Here is a 21276-nt window from a genome sequence, read left to right as displayed (position 1 = left end):
CTGGAAGAAGTGGTTGCAGAATATTTAGCTTGTATGCAATATTAAATTCCTGCATATACAGTCTTGTACAGTATTGAAATATATGCATATCTGCACTTTGCAAATGGAATAGTGAAGCAACCAGAGGTCCTCATAAGACCTACTTGTGGTAGTTAAAAAGTGATGTGTATATTCTATATTGATTTTGCAATATTACTTAACAGTAGGGAAAAATAACGGCTTCAGGTTTATTGCATGTAAAATGATTTTATGCTGAAGAGGTTTAGAAGAAGGACGTTAATGCAAGTTTTTGTGGTTTTGTTTGTTTGCTTTTTGCTTTTTCATCAGCTCTTCTGTTACCACTGGTCTAGAAAGGAATGGTTATAAAATAAGCTAAAACAATTGACTAGCTGTACCGGTGGGGCGGGGGATCACTTCTCAGTATAGGTGATTTATTTTCTTGTAACCATTGGATCAATTCACTTACAAAGCCTTTTCTCCTGAAAAAATAGATTGTTTCTGAAAGTGTTCATTGGAATCCTATAATATTTTAATATATTTTTTTAAGCAATCTGACAGTCAGTTTTCATGGTAAAACCTGAAGAATTGCCTATACTGCAGATATTTTGTTGAAACATTTTATTACACTAAGCTTCCTCTGCACTACAAAACAAAAATCTCTCTTCAGCATTTTGCAGCTGATAGATGTTCTGGAAAATTTCTTTTAAAAGCTTTTTGAAGGTGGTAACTTGAGTCGCTTGAACTGAACTCCAAATTCTCACATTCTAGATGCATAGCAGTTAAAAACCCTAAAGCTCTAACACAGTCGCATTGAAATTAATAGACCTGCCTCTTAAGAAAACATCTTTAAGACAGATATGTAAAGAAATCCACTTTACCAGCTTGTCAGTTCTAACAGAATTTGTTGTGAAGATAGGCTTGAAAGTATGTCAGAAATAGAAATTTCAAAAACCCAAGGAGACTTCCTAGTGGTTGGGGGATGTTACCATGCAGCCAGTATTAATGAAGCTACTTTTGAGTAGCAAGTAAACCAGCGAAGAAATAGTAATAATAATAGTAATAGTAATAATAATAATATGTTATTTATACCTTGCCCATCTGGCTGGGTTTCGCTAAGCACTCTGGGCAGCTCCCAACAGAATGTTAATAATAACAATAAAAGCGATAAAATATCAAACAATAAAAACTTCCCTAACTAGGTTCCGATGTCTTCTAAATGTCAGATAGTTGTTTTTTTCCTTGGCATCTGATGGGAGGGTGTTCCACAGGGCCACCACCGAGAAGGCCTTCTGCATGGTTCCCTGTAACCTCACTTCTCGCAGTGAGGGAACCGCCAGAAGGCCCTCGGTGCTGGACCTCAGTGTCGGGCTGAACAATGGGGGTGGAGACGCTCCTTCAGGTATACTGGTCTGAGGCCGTTTAGGGCTTTAAAGGTCAGCACCAACACTTTGAAAGTAAGCTTTTGTCCATTTTTCTGGGAACATTTTGCTATCCCTATTAGATCCCTTTATTTTTCGATTGAGAATGTTCTCTGGGCAACACTTTGCTCAGTCTAATTAAGGTCAGTATTTTGCTAGTCATGTCTCTTTAGCTGCTTCACTGAATTGTGAGATTTAAAAATAATTTACGTAGATTAGACTAACATGCAAGCCAGCCTTGTCCTGTCATTCCAGCATACACTGTGGATTGGCAAAATGAATTATTTGGGTCCATCTTTGCTTTTAATTTTTCTGCTTCCTGATGCTAGGAGGTTCCCTGAGATTGCCTTCCTATGCTACGAACAGCTATTCAGATGAGGGACGCTTGTTCTTTATTTTTAAAAGATTCTGTGGGGTGTAATGGATTCTACAGTCTGTAGTGTGGCACACAAAAAACCAACAGCCTTCTGTATTTTTGTTTGCACTACTTTAATTTACAGTACTGTAACTTTTTGTCAGGGCCTGATGACAGAAGAGGCACAGCACAGGCTACGTTTCTTTAAAGGTTAATTAGAGCTGGTTTTCAAAGGCTGCCAATATCCTTGAGCAGCCATCTCCAATTCTGGATTTACGAAGGTCGCTGTGACATTGGTGGCTTGAGAATAGGGAACTGTACATTTTGGCCGGGCTTGGTAGTCAGCCATACTTTCTAACAAACAATAGAGGTTGGATTTCTTGCTGCCTCCTCTGTTGAGGTGAAGTATCCTTTAATACTGGGTGCCTGGGAAGAAGGGTTTGACATGAGAAAGAGTGGTGGGAATTTACATCTGTAGTAACCTTACTGGTGGTTTTTCCAGCGATCTAGTGACTGCCTTATGGGGTCCCTGGCTGGAAATTTCAGGCTTTTTCCACTGGCTCTCAAACCCATTGAATTGTCTTCCTAATTTTTCTTGTAATGTTTGTTTTTGCAGGTGCAAGAAAATTCACCAGGACATAGAGCTGGACTGGAGCCATTCTTTGATTTCATCGTTTCAATTAATGGTTCGAGACTGGTAAGTTAATTCCTGAAGTAAAGTTGCCGTGGGTTTTAGGCTTGTAGGGTGCATATCTGAGAACCAGAAATCAATTCTCTCAACTTTACAACCTGATAATATATATTTTATGTTTTTTGCTGGATTTAGCCCAGGGAGAGCTCCTCGCAATAAAAAAAGAAGGCCGTGATCCACCTTAAAAGTATTTTTGAGTGAGGTTCAAATTATGTTAGCTATTTTAGGCTCTCTATGGCTTTCGAATTGGAGTAGCCAACAGAAGCGCATCACTCCAGACACAAATCCATAAGAATGGGTCATTGATGAAAGAAGATATTTTTGGTTCCTATGCTCCTGCCCTGGAACCGTTCTTATGATTATATTAGAACAGGCTTTCTCAAACTCGGCCCTCCAGATGTTTTTGATCTACAACTCGCATGATCCCTAGCTCCCAGGACCCAGTGCTCAGGGATGATGGGAATTGTAGTCTCAAAACATCTGGAGGGCCGAGTTTGAGGAAGCCTGTATTAGAACAAAGTTGGGGTGTCTGATTGAAAGACAGTGGTTCTGTCTGGATTTTTTCCCTATGCCTTCTGGAGAGGAAGAGACAAGCAGAACTGAAGTATCCCAGTTTCATTTTCACTATACCAGTGAAAGTTGCAGGAAGCAGCAGGGAAGCTGAAATGAAGGATATTGGGAATAATTAGCAGCGAAGAATTTGTGCAGGTGCAACAGATATGGACGATGAACTTGTGATATCTTACTTACTTTGCAACATTACCAGTATTACCACTTCGTCCCCCTTCCAGGAATGTTAAGTCAGGTATTTTTTGAACAGCACCAAATATTCAAATAGGACTTCTTTGTACATATTGTATTATGTCTTTAATGTAAAGCATAACAAAACATACAAATCCAATAATAGCTGTCTTCAAAACTGAGAGAATTGATTGGCTCCACACTTAGCTGCACTTAAATCCCTTTGAAATCATTGCAGCTAGAATCATGGCTTGTCCTTTCGAAGCCAATGGGACTTCATCTAATTTAGTCTAGATCCAACCCAATATTTTTGTCGCCAGAGTACAACTTTTGTGGCGATCTGCCTCATTCAAGCTCAGAGCATGAACTTGAGAATTCGAATTGACAAAACATTAAGGGGACTGGCCGCAGTCCTAGAAGAAGCCTTTTAATTAGAGGACTGAGTTCTTAAAATGCAGGAACTTGATACTTCTGCCACTAGAACCTTACGCGCTGGGAACTTGGGGTGGGGTACGTGACATGCTTGTGGCTCCAAGCCTTGTTTCTTGCCGTGCCACAGAGTTCCCCGGTTGCGCAGATGTCCCATCATTGTTCATGGCATTGAGCTAGACTCCACATTGCTGTCATAAGCAAGGATCCCAATAGCCGAATGTGTTTTTAAAAAATCATTTTTTCTCTCTATAATTTTCCAACCTGAAACTTTAAAGTGCTTATATGCCGCTACAGCGAAGAATGTACCATATTTTTCGCTCTATAACACAAACCCAACCATAACATGCACATAGTTTTTAGAGGAGGAAAACAAGAAAAAATATATTCTAAACAAAACAGTGGATGTATGATTTTTGTGGTTCATGCTGTGGCCACAGACATGTGATCTGACGGTGAGTTTGGGGTAGCCCAATGCAAAAATCCTGAGGATCCATGTGGATCTGTGCTTTGTAACCTCGTTTTAAGTGGGGAGGGAAGGAAAAGCACTCAAGGGACAAGGAACACGCATGGGGTGGGTGGAGAAGGATGCTGTTAATAATGCAGAAGAGGGGTATAAGAGGAGAAGGCTCCTCTCCTCTCCCGCTTTGCTCCTTTAAAGCAAGCAGGCTCTGCTTCTCTCCCTCCTCCCCGGCTCGCTGAAAAACTTTGCTGCTATTTAGCCAGCTGAGTGGGGAGGAGAGAGGGACAGAGAGCCTGCTTGCTTTAAAGGAGCCAACCGGACAGGAGCCACTTACACTAGTGTAAGCGGCTCCTCTCCTCTCCCGCTTTGCTCCTTTAAAGCAAGCAGGCTCTCTGTCCCTCTCTCCTCCCCACTCAGCGGCTCTTCTCCCACTTTGCTGTTTCAAAGCGAGCCACGGAGGAGGGAAGGAAGGGGAACCATGGATCCTCTGCTCACGACTGCAGCAGATCCCCCCGCTATCCGTAGGCATTCGCTCCATAACACGCACAGACATTTACCCTTACTTTCTAGGAGGAAAAAAGTGAGTGTTATGGTGCAAAAAATACTGTAATTGCAAAGGAACTCTGAAAACAATACCTGTATGCCTTTCCTAGAACAAAGACAATGACACGCTCAAGGATCTGTTGAAAGCGAATGTGGAGAAGCCCGTGAAGATGTTAGTATACAGCAGCAAAACCCTGGAGCTCAGAGAGACATCGGTAACTCCCAGCAACCTCTGGGGCGGGCAAGGCCTACTGGGAGTCAGCATTCGTTTCTGCAGCTTTGACGGGGCCAACGAGAATGTGTGGCATGTGCTGGTAAGTTGAGGCAGGTAGAGGCTTTTCTACATCATGCTGCCATAGAGAAAGTCAGGCAGGAGGACATTCTTGGCTCAATATTGTCTGCTGGTAGCAGCTCTGCAGGGAGCTTCTCCCGGTCCTACCTGGAGAGACCAGGGTTTGAACCCGTGACCCTTGGCATGTAAAAGGACGTGTGTGCTTTACTACTGAAGCATGGCTCTCTCTGTGGCTGAGTAGCAGAGCGCTTGCTTTGCTTGCAAACATAAATCCCTGCAAATCTGGATGCGCAGATGCTTCTAGTTCTAACGGGATTTACACGTTTTTAATAGCGAGTAGGATTGCTGTTGGAGCAGTCCAGAGGGAGTTTGCACAAGTCCTAGAGGAAGTTGGAGTGTAATGCAACTTCCATCCATTTAGCCCAACAGCTTTCTCTGAATTAGGCCCATTTCCTTGAATTATTTCTTCATTGAGTGAAATTATTGGTCGTCAAAGCCAGGAGGATTTTCATCCTTCGGTTTAATGCACAACCAGGTCAAGCAGACTGTATCTGAGCTGAAATGAGGTTTCCATATGCAGTTCTTGTGGGCAAAGACTGTGTGCAAGCAACCAATAACAATACAGTGGTACCTCGGGTTACATACGCTTCAGGTTACAGACTCTGCTAACCCAGAAATAGTGCTTCAGGTTAAGAACTTTGCTTCAGGATGAGAACAGAAATCGTGCTCTGGCGGCGCGGCAGCAGCAGGAGGCACCATTAGCTAAAGTGGTCTTCAGGTTAAGAACAGTTTCAGGTTAAGAACGGACCTCCGGAACAAATTAAGTACTTAACCCGAGGTACCACTGTACATCGTTTCAGCAAACGGAGTGTGCTGCCCATGTATGGTTCCACATGCAGAGGTCTATGTGCATACGGCTTTCAGTTGCTGCCATGGTTTTGTATATTGGGACAGCTTTTTATACCCTGCATGTGCCCATTTTTCTCGTTACTGCTAAGGATAGTGTAGTAAATCTTGTTGGGTAACTGGGTGAGCAGTGGCAACGGATCAGTGCCCAGAGCAGGTCTAGGGTGCATTTTTAGTAAAATACGTTTCAAACAGAGGGGTTTCCCCCCCCCACACACCTTTGCATGAACTGAAGGGCACCCTTAACTTGTGAGCCAGAGGTTGCCCAGGGAGTTTGAGTGGAAAAGGGAGAAGGGAGGACCCCACCCCCCAAAAAACCCACATAATCGGTCTGAAGATTCGGTTTGCTTGTTTTTTAACCAAAGATTGGTGGTGCCTCCTGTAACTTTTCCGACTTTAGTTTTAACTTCTACTGCTTCTCTCAATTTTATGTCTTGAAACCAGGAAGTTGAATCCAACTCGCCTGCTGCTCTTGCAGGTCTCAGACCTCATAGTGACTACATCATTGGTGCAGATACTGTCATGAATGAGGTAAGTACATATTTCCTTTATTAAAGAACCAGGGCGGGGGCTATTTTTAACTCGAAAGTCGTTCTGAGAATGGTTTCAGGATTGCCTTGTGTCCTGCAGTGCAGATCTTTCCCTTTGAGTAGACATAAATAACTTGGGAATTCGAAGTTTGCTCTTTCACTGCAATTGTGTGGAGCTAGCACTAACTCCCGAGGAGATTCATTTTGCAGCTTTGCAGCATTCCAGTGTCTATTTCTGCATAAACGGCAGACTCATTTCTCAACATCGGAATCTAGAGCATTGCTTAGTGGGTTTAGAAGGGCCGTAGTAGACCTAAGATATTGAGGGCACTAGCTTACGTCAAAGAAAAATAACTGGTTTTTTCCTCTCCTTCCAGTCCGAGGATTTATTCTCCCTTATTGAAACTCACGAAGGCAAACCATTAAAACTTTACGTATACAACACAGACACTGATAATTGTCGGGAAGTGGTCATTACCCCAAACACGGCCTGGGGTGGAGAAGGAAGGTAAGCTGACTTAATAGAAAAATAATATTAAGCTTCTGGATTGTTTCCGTGCTAAGTGAACACTTGTTGCATAGGTATGCAGTTCTGTCCTCTGCTTCAGGCGGCAGAGCGCTGAGGCTCCCAACACCTTTTTTCCACAGCTGTCTGTATATAGACAAAGGTGTGCCATGAGAATGGTGGGATAAAAGAGCAGGTGCGCGAATCTGCTGCATAGCAAAATTTCTCATATACTCCAGAATTTCTCCCTGGATTAATGTATAGAAACATGAGTGATTGAGGGGATACCCACACCCTTCCATGTTCTCATTTATTAAACACTTATTAACACATATTTCACGTACATTGAAGATAATGTAATAATAGGGATCCCCCAGCATATTGGGTTAAGAGTTAGCTTGGCAATGGCTTGTGATATCTGGATTCTCTGGGATATCTAACTTGGAAAGGGGATTGTATATTGAGCCAAACGGAGACAAAATGGGAGAGTGATTTATAACTCTTGTAATTGTACAACGGGACACAGGTGGCGTTGTGGGTTAATCCACAGAGCCTAGGGCTTGCCGATCAGAAGATCGGTGGTTCAAATCCCCACGACGGGGTGAGCTCCCGTTGCTCGGTCCCTGCTCCTGCCAATCTACCAGTTGGAAAGCACGTCAAAGTGCAAGTAGATAAATAGGTACCTCTCCAGCGGGAAGGTAAACGCCGTTTCCATGCGCTGCTCTGGTTTGCCAGAAGCGGCTTAGTCATGCTGGCCACATGACCCGGAAGCTGTACACCAGCTCCCTTGGCTAATAAAACGAGATGAGCGCCGCAACCCCAGAGTCTGTCACGACTGGACCTAATTGTCAGGGGTCCCTTTTTAATTGTACAACAGCATTTCATATACAGTGGTACCTCAAGTTACAAACGCTTCAGGTTACAAACTCCGCTAACCTGGAAGAGTTACCTCGAGTTGAGAACTTTGCCCCAGGATGAGAATGGAAATTGTGTGCTGGCGGTGCAGCGGCAGCAAGAGGCCCCATTAGCGAAAGCACACCTCTACTTAAGAACAGTTTCAGGTTAAGAACGGACCTCCAGAATGAATTAAGTTCGTAACTAGAGGTGCCACTGTAATGGGTGTGTGCATGTGCTTCATTTCAAGAATCTTGTCTCTCAGTTAATCATTGAATACATAGCTTGGGGACCTCAGTAACTGCTTTCTTCCACAAGAAGCTACCCATGCATTACAGATTTGCATCAGATGTCCTCCTTCAGATTCCCCGTGTCATTTGAGATTAGGCAAGCAATGACAAGAGATGGGGTGTCACCACTGAGAAGGCCTTGTCTATAGAAGGCTGTTCATCTGGCTCCTAGCTCAGGTCAAGAGTTGCTTTACATCCAGGCATTCAGTTGACCCTAGTCATTCTTTTTAGTGTTAACAGTTGTTTTTCATATTGTTTTACCATCTTGTCTTTTATATGTCTCTTTGAGAACTAGGCTTGGAGCAGCAGCCACTGAATTATCTATGGCTTGCAGTGGCAAACATACATCGTGCACTAGCTTCATAAATGAACTAGATCTATTTAGAGTTGAATACTGACAAAGCACCATGTATATTTCCAAAGCAGCAACTCTTTGGTAAAAGACCCAGGATAAAACACCTTGTTTTGTACTTTCTAATACCTTATATGTTTCTATTTTAAAAGCCTCGGTTGTGGCATTGGCTATGGTTACTTGCATCGAATACCGACGCGCCCTTTTGAAGAGGGAAAGAAGATTTCTCTTCCAGGACAGTTGTCTAGTTCACCTATTACCCCACTCAAAGATGGCTTTACAGAAGTGAGTTGCAGCGATTTATTTTATTTTTGTAACTTGCACTCCAGTCCTTAACAGATGTGTCAGATTTCCATCCCTGCAGGAGCAGTGTAAAATGTGATACTGCAGAGACACAATTGCATGACCCTTTCCAAGCATATACATTTGCTATTGCTCTCTTGAAGCTGAATCCTTACTGAGAGTTTTATGCTCTTGGGAATCCCACTAAAGCAGCAATTCTACAACATGGCGTCTTTTGTTCGTTTTCAATAAGGTTCAGCTGTCTTCGGTGAACCCTCCACCTTCATTACCACCTGGAACCACAGGAACTGAACAGGCTCTGGCTGGGCTTTCCATTAGCTCGACTCCTGCCATCCCTAACGTGCTCAATACAGGTTTGTCTTTTTATGTCATTAGGATATTTCCGAATGAAAGAGCAAGCAGAGATGAGCTTAGTTTATTGTTCCAATTACTCAAGATCCGTGGGATAAAAAGCAACAACCCAAGGCCTCGCGAACCTTTGTGCCAAGACATTGCAAAGTGGGACATTCCTGGGGCTGCGGAATGGAACTGTTCTTCACGAAAGGTGGGATCCTGATTCCCATAGGTGGAATTCAGTGAAAGAACAGGGAGCAATGTGCAGAAATCATGTAGGTCAAGCATAGGCAAACTCCGGCCCTTCAGATGTTTGGGACTACAATTCCCATCATCCCTGACCACTGGTCCTGTTAGCTAGGGATTATGGGAACTGTAGTCCCAAACATCTGGAGGGCCAGAGTTTGCCTATGCCTGATGTAGGTGATGGGAAAGTCCTCTGCTTGTAACCCCTGAGAGTTCTGAAGCAGATGATGCTAGACTGGATAGACAAATAGTTTTGTCTGGTATAATCTAGATGGCATCTGAAATGAAAGTTGGCCTTTTTTTTTCCTTTAGGTGTTCCTACAGTACCATTATTGCCTCCCCAGTCAGGTCAGACTCTTCCTCCAGTTAACCCAGCAGTAACTTTGCCAGGTAAGTGGTAACAGAATGAAAATGAAGCAATCTTTTCAAGAGGCGCAAGTGTGTGGGTTTTTCCTTGTTCGGTGCATTAATACAACCTTCTCCAACCTGATGGAAATTGTCCACTGCAGGTAGGCAGAGGCTGTACTAGAACTTCAAACCGCAAGTGTATTGCCGTCACTAATTCTGCCAGTGCTCTAATTGGCAAATATAGGTGGTTAAATTTGAGGTTATCTCCTCCCCCTCTACAATTGTAGTTTGAAATGTACGGGTTTTCACACCCATGGGCTAGAGGTATACTGATTCTAATTTAATGTCGGTGATGCGCACAATATTTCTAAAAAATCAGAGCAGTAACCCAATATATGATTTTAATTAAATATATGTACATTTGCATACTGCCGCATTATAGGCACCTTTTTGAGGTGCTGGGAAATGCAAAATTGTAATTTTAATAAGAGCCTGTTTTTAATAAATATGGTAATATTTGATTTGATTTTCAGAAATAGGAAAATAAATATTTTCATTTGATATTCACCAACATGCCAGAACCAAAATAACCGTAAAAATATGAAGGCCTTTAAGCACAGTCACACCACTTAATAGTGGCACCTACCGACTGATGAGGAAAAACTTTAGCTGCTCCACCATTTAGGCCCAATTAAAAGTTGCTGTCTTAACACGGGTCTGCAGTGAAGCGAGGCCTGTAAGAACACTTAACTGGCTTTTGAATGAAATGTTCCTGGTGCTCCTGCAATGTGTTTAAATTTTTGAATTCATAAAAAGGTAAAATCTGTTGTTTAAAAACTCTAAAATACAGGGGATTGCACGAGGGGAGATGTTGCTACGGAGAAGGCCAGGACCACATTGCCATCCATCAAGCTTTAGTTGGGAGTCAAAACTGTGTTTAACCCTTGATTTTGTTTGTTGGCCTACACACATAATTTTCCAACAGCCACAAAGGAAACTACTGTATTTTTCGCTCTCTAAGACGCACCAGACCACAAGACACACGTAGTTTTTGGAGGAGGAAAGCAAGAAAAAAAATATTCTGAATCTCAGAAGCCAGAACAGCAAGAGGGATCACTGCGCAGTGAAAGCAGCACTCCCTCTTGCTGTTCTGGCTTCTGGGATAGCTGTGCAGCCTGCATTCGCTCCATAAGACGCACACACATTTCCCCTTACTTTTTAGGAGGGGAAAAGTGAGTCTTATAGAGCAAAAAATACGGTACCTTCCCGACATGAGTTACAACAGTATGTATAACATTCACACAGACGTCATCCAGCAAAAAAATTTGCCAGAATGCAGCTGTTTCCATGGTAGACAGATTTGCACACTGCTTGTTAAGCTGATGCACAGATACACGTTGGCTTTTTATGTGCATCTGCAGCACCACATCTCCATCAGATAGTTGAGGTTGTCAACTCTGACAGCACCAGTTGCCTGTTCGCGAGAACCAGTGGGGGAGGTCTTAGTATAGCCCCTCAAAGAAACACTCATCCCTTGAAGCAGCCATCTTTGTTGAGCTAAATTTTTACCATCTGATCCACGTGGTTCCTGATCCAGTTGAGAATGTATTCACTGAACATGCTTCCTTTGACCCAGTGACTTTTGGACACGTAAATTCAGTCTCGTAAAGTTGAAATCTTAATGGCCATACTGTACCTGGTTACTCATTTCCCTTTCTCCTTCCCCATTCATGTTTAGGACTGATGCCGTTACCCACTGGACTTCCCAACCTGGGTAATATCCCAAACCTTAACTTACCTGCCCCACACTTAATTCCTGGTCCTGGATTAGCAGACATAGGACATCCTGGTAAGTTTCTGCAGACTTGTTTATTGGCTTTTGATAAAGCAAATCTTAACAAGTACGGTACAGTTATGCAGTGCTTTCAGCTCACCACCGCACAGCCTGAAGTGCAGTGAGCATAGTGTCGTGACGTTTGATATGAAGACAGTCCACAGTTCTGCAAAGAGTTCAGAAAAAGCAGGATAATAAATACAGTCATAATAATAAAATTTTATTTATACCCCGCCCTTCCCGGTTCAGAAAACCGGGCTCAGGGCAGCTAACAGCAAATTTAAAACACTTAATTGATGCAACAAAAAACAGCATAAAATACAGTATAAAATGTGAATAACAATAAATTCAGAATTGAAAAATCAATTTAGGGGGGAAATCCATCCAATAAACATTCGATGATCACCAGGGCTAGCTGGCTAAATTAGTCCTATTTGGGCCAGCGAGGAGACCAGGGGAGAATTAGCTGTGGGATCCCAGAGCGGGTAATCTTTGTAAAAAGGGGAGGGGGAGGGAAGGAAAGGGAATAAAAAAGGGCTAAGTTCAAATTTAAAGCCAGGCGGAATAGCTCTGTCTTACAGGTACTGCGGAAGAAAGTTAAATCTTGCAGGGCCCTGGTCTCATGGGACAGAGCATTCCACCAGGTCGGAGCCATCACTGAGAAAGCCCTGGCCCTGGTGGAGGATACAGTTTATGCAGCATGGGGTTGAGAGACATGACCATCTCTGTATAGGATGGTAGATGTCTAGTTCAGTAAAAGGGCTAGGGGACCGAGCTGTGAAGCAAAAGAACCCCGCCCCAAAATTTCACATTGGCAACAACAACAAAAAAAAGAGAGGCTCAATTACTGGTGCAACTCCTACAGGAACAACAGGACAAGAAAAAGTGACATCTGCTTCCATGGAGTCAGTGACACAAGCGCTTCTCAAGATAAATCAGTCTTTGGAGAACTTGACAAAGCAGAGTACAGAAAATACACAGAAATTAACAGAGCTAACAGCAAGATTGGACTTAAATACAGAATCTATAAACAAGCTCGTTCAAGAAAATTCCGCAACACGTAAGATTGCAGAGGAAGCCAGAACCATTGCTGGAGAGACCCAACAGAATTCGCAACCGATTGCTAAAAAAGTCTACGAACATGATACAACTCTGGCTTTGTGGGACTTACAGAGAAAGGAAAGAAATCTGAAATTAAGACTGATTCCTGAGAGCGAAGGAGACAATCTAGTGGAGTTCCTAATACGAGAGTTTGCTGATTTCTGGGAAGACTTGGAGGACGAAGAAATTAAAATAACAACAGCATTTAGACTGGGCAGAAGACAGAACAGAAAGACCCCGAGGGACTGCTTGATCACCCTTAGATCGAAGGAAGAAAGAGACAAAATATTAAAATTACATTACGGAAGGGCCTTGCAAATTGAAAACTCATCTATACAGATCTTTAAAGATATCCCTAAACACATCTTGGAGCTGAGAACTTTCTACAAGGACTTGGTCTATTTGCTGAAGAAGAACATCATCCCTTTCAGGTGGGAGTTCCCACAAGGACTGTCTTTCGACTATAAGGGAAAGAAGGTGAAAATAAAGACCATACAAGACAAAGAAAGATTCCTGGAAAGAAATCAAGAGGATCTACAGAAGGGAACGGTGGACCCAATTGCAGAACAAAGGAGAGCAATAGACATTCTTAATTTATCGTATGGACTTGACTCAGCACCATCAGAGGAAGAGCAAAAACTTGGAGCGGTCGGAGGAGTAACAGAAAAATAACAAGATGGCCCTGCAATTCCTTAGTTGGAATTGTAATGGGCTGAACATGCCTTTGAGGAGACGCCAAGTATTTCATATCTTGAAAAGAGAACAATTGGATTTGGTTTGCTTACAAGAAACCCATATAACTAGAGCACACAGGAAATTATTAATAAATAAAAGATTAGGACAAGAATTCATCTCATCGGATAAAGTTAAGAAAAGAGGAGTCGTGATTTATGTAAAGGAAAAATGGGCCCCAAAAATGATGCTTAAAGACGAACAAGGAAGATATCTCGCAGTGGAAATACAAGTACAAGGAGAAAAATACTTAATAGTTGGAATTTACGCACCAAACGAGGGCAAAGCGGAATTTTTCAAGAAACTCCATGAAACTTTGACGGACTATCTGGATTACAATATGATAATCATGGGAGACATGAATGGTGTAGTCTCTACAAATATGGACAAGGCACAAAGACTGACAATCTCCAATGAAGGGAGACTTCCGAAGACTTTTTTTGAGATGACGGAAAATATGGACCTAATAGACATATGGAGAACAAGGAACCCTCTGGAGAGAGAGGGAACCTTTTTCTCCCAAGCAATGATGACCTGGACCAGAATCGACCAAATTTGGATCACTAGTGGGATGGCTCCAAAGATCAAGAAAATAGAAATCTGCCCAAAAACTTGCTCCGACCATAACGCCTTGAAGATGGAAATGAAACTTACAACAACTGGTCAATTCAGATGGAGGATGAATGACACCCTGTTTCGAGATAAAGAGATCCACATGAAGGCCCAAAAAACTCTAAAGGACTATTTTGAAATAAACCTAAAGGCCGATGTGGAAAAAAGAGTGATCTGGAACGCAAGTAAAGCTGTGATGCGAGGATTTTTGATTCAACAAAACTCAATTAAAAAGAGAAAGCAGAATGAGAAGAAGGAAAAGATTTTGGAAAAGATAAAAGAAGGAGAGAAAAAACTAAGATCAAAACCGAAGTCCCAGGAGATCTTGAGAGAGATTAAGTTATATCAAACACAATATATGGAATTGATGAATCAAGAGATTGAATGGAAGATAAAGCAAATGAAACAAAAGACATTCGAATCGGCAGATAAATGTGGCAAACTTCTGGCATGGCAATTGAAGAAAAGGCAGAAACTAAATACAGTCACAAGCCTAGAAGTGGACGGAAAGAACATATCTAAACCCAATGAGATTAGAAACTGTTTTTTGAGTTATTTTAAAAAACTTTATTCTCAAGGACCACAAAATGAAGAGGATATAGATAAATTCCTTAATAAATATGGATTACAAAAAATCTCTCATCAAAGCAAGGTGGATCTAAACCAGAGAATAACAGAACAAGAGATAGAGGGTGCCATTCAAGACATGCAATTGGGCAAATCTCCAGGGCCAGATGGATTGACTTCCAGATATTACAAATCTTTGAAGGAGTGGTTGGTTCATCCGCTAAAGGAAGTCTGCAACGAGATCTTAGAGGGGAAAAGGGCACCAGAATCGTGGAAAGAAGCGTATATTTCACTCATACCAAAGACAGAGACTGAAAAGACTCAACTTAAGAACTACCGCCCAATATCATTACTTAATGTGGATTACAAAATTTTTGCAGACATTTTGGCAAAAAGATTTAAAAGAGTGTTGATGGAGAAGATTCATAAGGACCAAGCAGGCTTTCTCCCAAAAAGACACCTATCAGACAATGTAAGGAATATAATAGACATTTTGGAATTGCTAGAGGTGAAAATTAACACTAAAGCAGTGCTGATTTTTGTGGACGCGGAGAAAGCCTTTGACAATATTTCTTGGAGTTTTATGAAAAAGAATCTTCATGGGATGGGGGTAGGCCAAGGATTTGAGAACGGTATGGGTGCGATATACTCCGAACAAAAAGCCAAGTTAATTGTAAATAATGTGGTAACTGAGGAACTTAAGATAGAAAAAGGAACACGACAGGGATGCCCAATTTCCCCATTGCTTTTTATTTCGGTTCTGGAGGTGTTGCTGAATATGATTAGAAATGACCAGCAGGTTAAAGGTGTACAGGTCGGAGACAAACATTATAAGTTAAGGGCATTTGCAGATGACTTAGTATTGACCCTACAAGAGCCAAACACTAGTACGAAAAGGGTGTTGGAGATAATTCAACAATTTGGCCAGGTAGCTGGATTTAAACTGAATAAACAAAAAACTAAAGTTTTAGAAAAAAAATTAACAGTCACGGAGAAGGAGAAATTTCAAGAAGAAACAGGTCTGACAGTGGTTAAGAAGGTGAAATACCTAGGGGTTTACTTGACATCTAAAAATTTGAACTTGTATAAGGACAACTATGAAAAATGCTGTTTAGAAATTGAAAAAGATCTAGAAATATGGTCAAATTTGAAACTGTCAATGTTAGGCCGAATTGCAGTGATCAAGATGAATGTATTGCCTAGAATGTTATTTTTGTTTCAAACTCTGCAGATTCTTGACAAGATGGGCTGTTTTAAGAGGTGGCAGAAAGATATTTCGAAATTTGTCTGGCAGGGCAAAAAGCCCAGAATTAAATTTAAAATATTGACAGATGCTAAAGAAAGAGGGGGATTTGCCCTGCCGGACTTAAAATTGTACTATGAAGCAGCAGCATTTTGCTGGCTGAAAGAGTGGATGCTCCTCGAGAACACAGACATTTTGGACTTGGAAGGTTTTAATAATGCATTTGGTTGGCATGCATATCTATGGTATGACAAAATCAAGGTGCATAGGGCCTTTAAAAACCATATTGTTAGAAAAGCATTGTTTAATGTTTGGATAAGATATAAAGATCTGTTGGAAAACAAAACCCCTAGATGGTTGTCACCCTTGGAGGCTAAGGCATTGAAGAAACTCAATATGGAGGCCGGATGGCCGAAGTATTGGGAAATCTTGGAACAGGAGGGAGATAAATTGAAATTACAAAGTCATGAGAAATTGAAACCTAAAGTACCAGACTGGCTTCAATATTACCAAATAATGGAGATTTATAAACAGGACAGGAAAATTGGCTTTCAGGTGGAAAAATCAAAATTAGAGACTGAACTGTTAGAACCCAATACTAAGAACTTGTCAAGAATGTATAATTTGCTGCTGAAATGGAATACACAAGATGAAACAGTTAAATCGGCTATGATTAAGTGGGCACAGGACATTGGTCATAACATTATGTTTGCTGACTGGGAATGGTTGTGGAACCATTAAATTCACTGCATGTAATGCCTTAAAGGAAAACATTATAAAAATGATTTACAGGTGGTACATGACCCCAGTCAAGCTAGCAAAAATCTACCATTTGCCTGATAATAAGTGTTGGAAATGTAAAGAAACTGAAGGTACTTTCTATCACCTTTGGTGGACATGCCCGAAGATTAAGGCCTTCTGGGAAATGATATACAATGAAATGAAAAAGATACTTAAATGTACTTTCCCTAAAAAACCAGAGGCCTTTCTCTTGGGCATTGTCGGCCAATTGGTGTCAAAGAAGGACAGAACTTTCTTTATGTATGCTACAACAGCAGCAAGAATACTCATCGCAAAGTATTGGAAGACACAAGATTTACCCACCCTGGAAGAATGGCAGATGAAAGTGATGGACTATATGACATTAGCTGAGATGACTGGCAGAATCCGCGATCAGGGAAAGGAGACGGCGGAAGAAGAATGGAAGAAATTTAAAATCTACCTTAAGGACTATTATAAACTTGATGAATGTTAGAATGTCGAGGTTTGAGTAAGAAAGGGTTACAGCGATATAAGACTAGATTGAAGGAAAGATTAAGAGGACAGAGGACTGACAGATATATTTAGAGTTGCTAAAAACTTTTGGACATTGGGATGCAGAAAGGGGAGGTATGGGGAAGTCTGAGAAACACGGTTTATGAAAAAAAGGTTATGAAATTATACGTGTTTGTATGTCTTTTTATATGTTTGTAGTGTCTTTAAAAAAATTGTAAAACCAATAAAAAATTTATTAAAAAACAACAACAAAATTTCACATTGGCAGGTCGCCTCAATTAAGCCTGTTTTTTCTTGTGTGCATGGCATCCATGCGCTACCTATCTCCAACATTGGGGATGATACCACATTGCTGTAAGGATTAATACTAGGCTGGGCAATGTCAGCTTTTCAGCATTGCAATGTACCACCAGCCCAACATCACAGTGTTGAAAAGCAGAGGGAGGAACAAACTGCGAGGTGCTGGGGCGAAACTGCCTCGGCGGGAGCAGCGGCAATTTCACCATGGTGCCTCATGGGGCCAGGATTGATGCTGCTGATTCCTCCCACCGGGCGCGACCGCGACTGGGCTGCCAGCGCCCAGTGGGAGTTGCAAGCAAGCACACACACACACACACACACACACACACACACCCGGTGAAGGCACCATCACACTCTGGCTCCCAAACCGACCTTGGGCGATGTGTCAATTACATTGCCCAGGCCTAATTACTACTAACATGTAAAGTGCTTTGAATTCTCTCTGCATGCAATATTCATTTTAAATATGTTCTGCCATTTAGAATACAGTGGTACCTCAGGTTACATATGCTTCAGGTTACAGACTCTGCTAACCCAGAAATAGTACCTCGGGTTAAGAACTTTGCTTCAGGATGAGAACAGAAATCGTGCTTGGGCGGCGCGGCAGCAGCAGGAGGCCCCATTAGCTAAAGTGGTACCTCAGGTTAAGAACAGTTTCAGGTTAATAACGGACCTCCAGAACAAATTAAGTACTTAACCCGAGGTACCACTGTACTTAAGAACGGACCTCCAGAACGAATTAAGTACAGTGGTACCTCGGATTAAGTACTTAATTTGTTCTGGAGGTCCGTTATTAACCTGAAACTGTTCTTAACCTGAGGTATCACTTTAGCTAATGGTGCCTCCCGCTGCCGCTGTGCAATTTCTGTTCTCATCCTGAAGCAGAGTTCTTAACCTGAGGTACTATTTCTGGGTTAGCAGAGTCTGTAACCTGAGGTACCACTGTATCTGTTTCATAAACTAAGGGAGGAAATGCATATGCATATAATACCCTGGTGTAAAATGTGTGTTTGTGATCTGTTTTTTGCCTTTCCACATTCTTAGGTTTGCCACCGCTTCCTTCCTTGCCTTCCCTAAACCTTTCTGGAATCTCACCAGAATTTCTCGCGCAGTTTCCAATGGTGACTGACGTGTCTACCCGGCCTGCAGATCTACTATCCTCCGCTCCTCAGATAGGGAGCTTACCTGTTAATCCGGGCACTACAGTAGGCGTGGAACAAATCTCCACATTTATCCTGGATACTCCTCCTCCTCTTATTCCTGCAACGACGATGGCTACTACTACTACCACTCCTCCTCTCAGTGCTCCTGCTGCCATGGCGTCCACTCCTGAAGACCGAGGGGATGGGTCGTCCACATTCAATGAGAAACCAGCATCCTTGGTGACGGAGGCAGCTGCTTCTGAATCATCATAACTTCAAATGTTTAGTTGGATCAGGCTTGGTGTATTTATTCAGCTGTGGGATAAATATTAAAAGAAATGCAAACTACCATTAATTTCATGCTAGTTTGTATTTTGCAGTTAGGTTTCCTGTAAATATACTAAGGGTCTGGGGTTTTTACAGGGAGCTTGGTGTGAGGATGGGGAGACAGGAAGGGAGTGCTTATATTTAAAACAAAAACAAAAAAATATCAAGGTAGCAGAATATGCAGACCTCAACTGCCAAAAATTGAGGTATTTTTTAAGAAATCTAACCTGAATTCTGTAGGCCTCCTTGCTTCTCCCTCCTGCCTCCAAGTTTTGCTTCTGTAAAAAGGAAGAAGCAATTCATGCTTGTGGCATTTGAGAACCATTATTCTTGTACTTTGCAAGAATTGTGAGAGGACAGAGGTCTTTTGTCCAGGATGTACATTTTAGCTCCATAAAGTCCTTCAAACTAAAGCTGTTTATATTAAAAATGTCACAGAGTGCGACTTGTCAATTCAGCATCATTTTAAATCTGCCTGTACACAGACTTTCTGTTGAGCTTCTGCCAGCCCTTACCCCTTAACCTCTGCTGCTTTGCTTTATAAAGCCCACTGCCGAAAGGCGTTTTGAAGAAATCAGAAGGAAAATGCTCCCGTTAACATTGGACATAGCTCAAAGGGAGGAGGGGTGGAACTTTGACTTTTGTAAAAACAAAAAAGAGTTGTATGGAGAGAGCTTACATAATGGCAATAAATTCTGAGAATTTTATCTTTTGACACGACGAGACCTTTTCTTAGATCCTTGGGGGTGAAGAAACATTTCACTATAGCTGGATTTAACTTGGACTCGGGTCCAGAAGATGGAGAATCTGTTCTAAAGCCCGATGACTGATTTGCAAAGTCCAAACCTACCACCATTCCAGCGAGCCATGCTCCTAAGTATGTATTTGTAGGATGTCCACCTTAAATTGATTTCTAGGCAATAAATACTCGAGGTGGGAGGACAACTAACTGCTGAATAAATAGCTTCTGTGTCCCTTCTGTCTGCAGTGCAAACCAGTCTCGCAGTTCTTCAAATGTCAAATTAAGTCTACTCCAAACAGGAGTGTAAATGCCACCTTTTTAAAGGGTTCATGTAAAAGGAAGGCTGCGTCAAGTTCAGTAGATGCTGACTACACTTGCTGACAAGTACCTGAACTTTGCTTGGCTTGGACGTTGCATGGACCGTGGCAAGCAGAAACTAGGAATGGCACGCCAAATGACTCCCGTTCCTCCTTTGTTGGGCAAACAGGTGCTTTACAGCTTTTGCTCTCTTAAGGAAGGGGTGTTACCTCGCAGAGAGAAAGAGGATCCTCTGCCTGCCCAGTCATAGAATCATAGATGTTCTTCAGGGTCCCTTCCAACTCGTAAGTCCACTTTCCTGCAATGCAGGAATATACTGCTATGCCATACAAGGATTGAACCTTCAGCCTTGGTGTTATCAGCACCACGCTCTAACCAACTGAGCTGTCCAGGTCACATCTATTCCTTTCAAACAGACTGCAGCATGTAATGAATAACAAACTCTTGTGTCTCAGCTGCAGAGATCATTCAGTGCCAACACTACCACTAGCTCCACAGAGGAGGAAAAGATAGTGCAGCTTGTCAATGTGTAACTTACCCTGTCTTCAACCAATGGGCCTGGTTACCATTGGCAGTCAGGAAAGACGCTCTGCTTTGCCAGCCTTGTTGGCTTCCTCCACAGCCAGTATAGAAGCCGATCCGGGTAGCAAACAGCACTTTTCTCCACTCCACTAGCCTGATACGTTTCTGTGCAAGTGCTGCCCCAACCATGGACCCAAAGGCACTCTGCTTGTGTGAAGATGACACACTGGACTGGAGCTGCAGTATTTCCCTACAACAGAAAATAAAAATAAAAATTAAGGACTCATTTCCTTTGCTTCTGTCTGGTAAGGAGAAATGGAGAAAGATGCACTTGCAGCCTGCAGTTTTAAAAAAGTAAAATTCTTATGACTAAAAGAAAGTTGTTATTTAAAAAAAAATACAGGCTGGTAACCTCTGGAAGTTGAGTAACAAGTTCAGCCTTAACCTTATGGTCCAATAGGCGACTAGCTTGCTAGAGGCCTAAGCCTCTGCATTTTTGCTTCAAAGTCCTTTGAGTTAAGGAGGGAGTTATGCTTGCACAGCCTAATGTCCTGCACAGCAGGGATTGGTTAAACTGTTTTTTTACCACCCCCACGCTTCTGTTTTGAATTGCTTCTGAAAGCTAATCTGGAGGGAGGAAGTGCTGTCATTAGGTCTGTTGGACGCGGGTGGCGCTGTGGGTTAAACCACTGAGCCTAGGACTTGCCGATCAGAAGGTCGGCTGTTTGAATCCCTGCGATGTGGTGAGCTCCTGTTGCTCGGTCCCTGCTCCTGCCAACCTAGCAGTTCAAAAGCACATCAAAGTGCAAGTAGATAAATAGGCACCACTCCGGTGGAAAGGTAAACAGCGTTTCCATGCGCTGCTCTGGTTCGCCAGAAGCGACTTAGTCATGCTGGCCACATGACCCAGAAGCTATACGCC

General features: G+C 42.3%; 1 protein-coding gene across 1 annotated transcript in view; it reads left to right on the top strand.

The window, feature by feature from the left end:
* GORASP2 (golgi reassembly stacking protein 2) overlaps positions 1 to 19479 on the top strand; it is a 28363-nt gene extending 8884 nt beyond the window's left edge. Inside the window, exons 2-10 of the mRNA XM_083469274.1 lie at positions 2390 to 2470; positions 4751 to 4954; positions 6283 to 6369; positions 6746 to 6876; positions 8562 to 8694; positions 8945 to 9065; positions 9604 to 9681; positions 11378 to 11488; positions 18348 to 19479. Of these exons, the coding sequence (XP_083325400.1) occupies positions 2390 to 2470; positions 4751 to 4954; positions 6283 to 6369; positions 6746 to 6876; positions 8562 to 8694; positions 8945 to 9065; positions 9604 to 9681; positions 11378 to 11488; positions 18348 to 18718 (1317 nt within the window). The 3' untranslated portion in view covers positions 18719 to 19479. The remainder of the gene's footprint in view (positions 1 to 2389; positions 2471 to 4750; positions 4955 to 6282; positions 6370 to 6745; positions 6877 to 8561; positions 8695 to 8944; positions 9066 to 9603; positions 9682 to 11377; positions 11489 to 18347) is intronic.
* The last annotated feature ends 1797 nt before the right edge of the window (positions 19480 to 21276 follow it).

The sequence above is a fragment of the Podarcis liolepis genome (genome assembly GCF_965112155.1).
Source record: "Podarcis liolepis genome assembly, chromosome: 1".
NCBI classification, from domain to species: domain Eukaryota; kingdom Metazoa; phylum Chordata; class Lepidosauria; order Squamata; family Lacertidae; genus Podarcis; species Podarcis liolepis.
The sequence above is the reverse complement of the archived record's forward strand: the minus strand, read 5'-3'. Positions and strand labels throughout refer to the sequence as shown.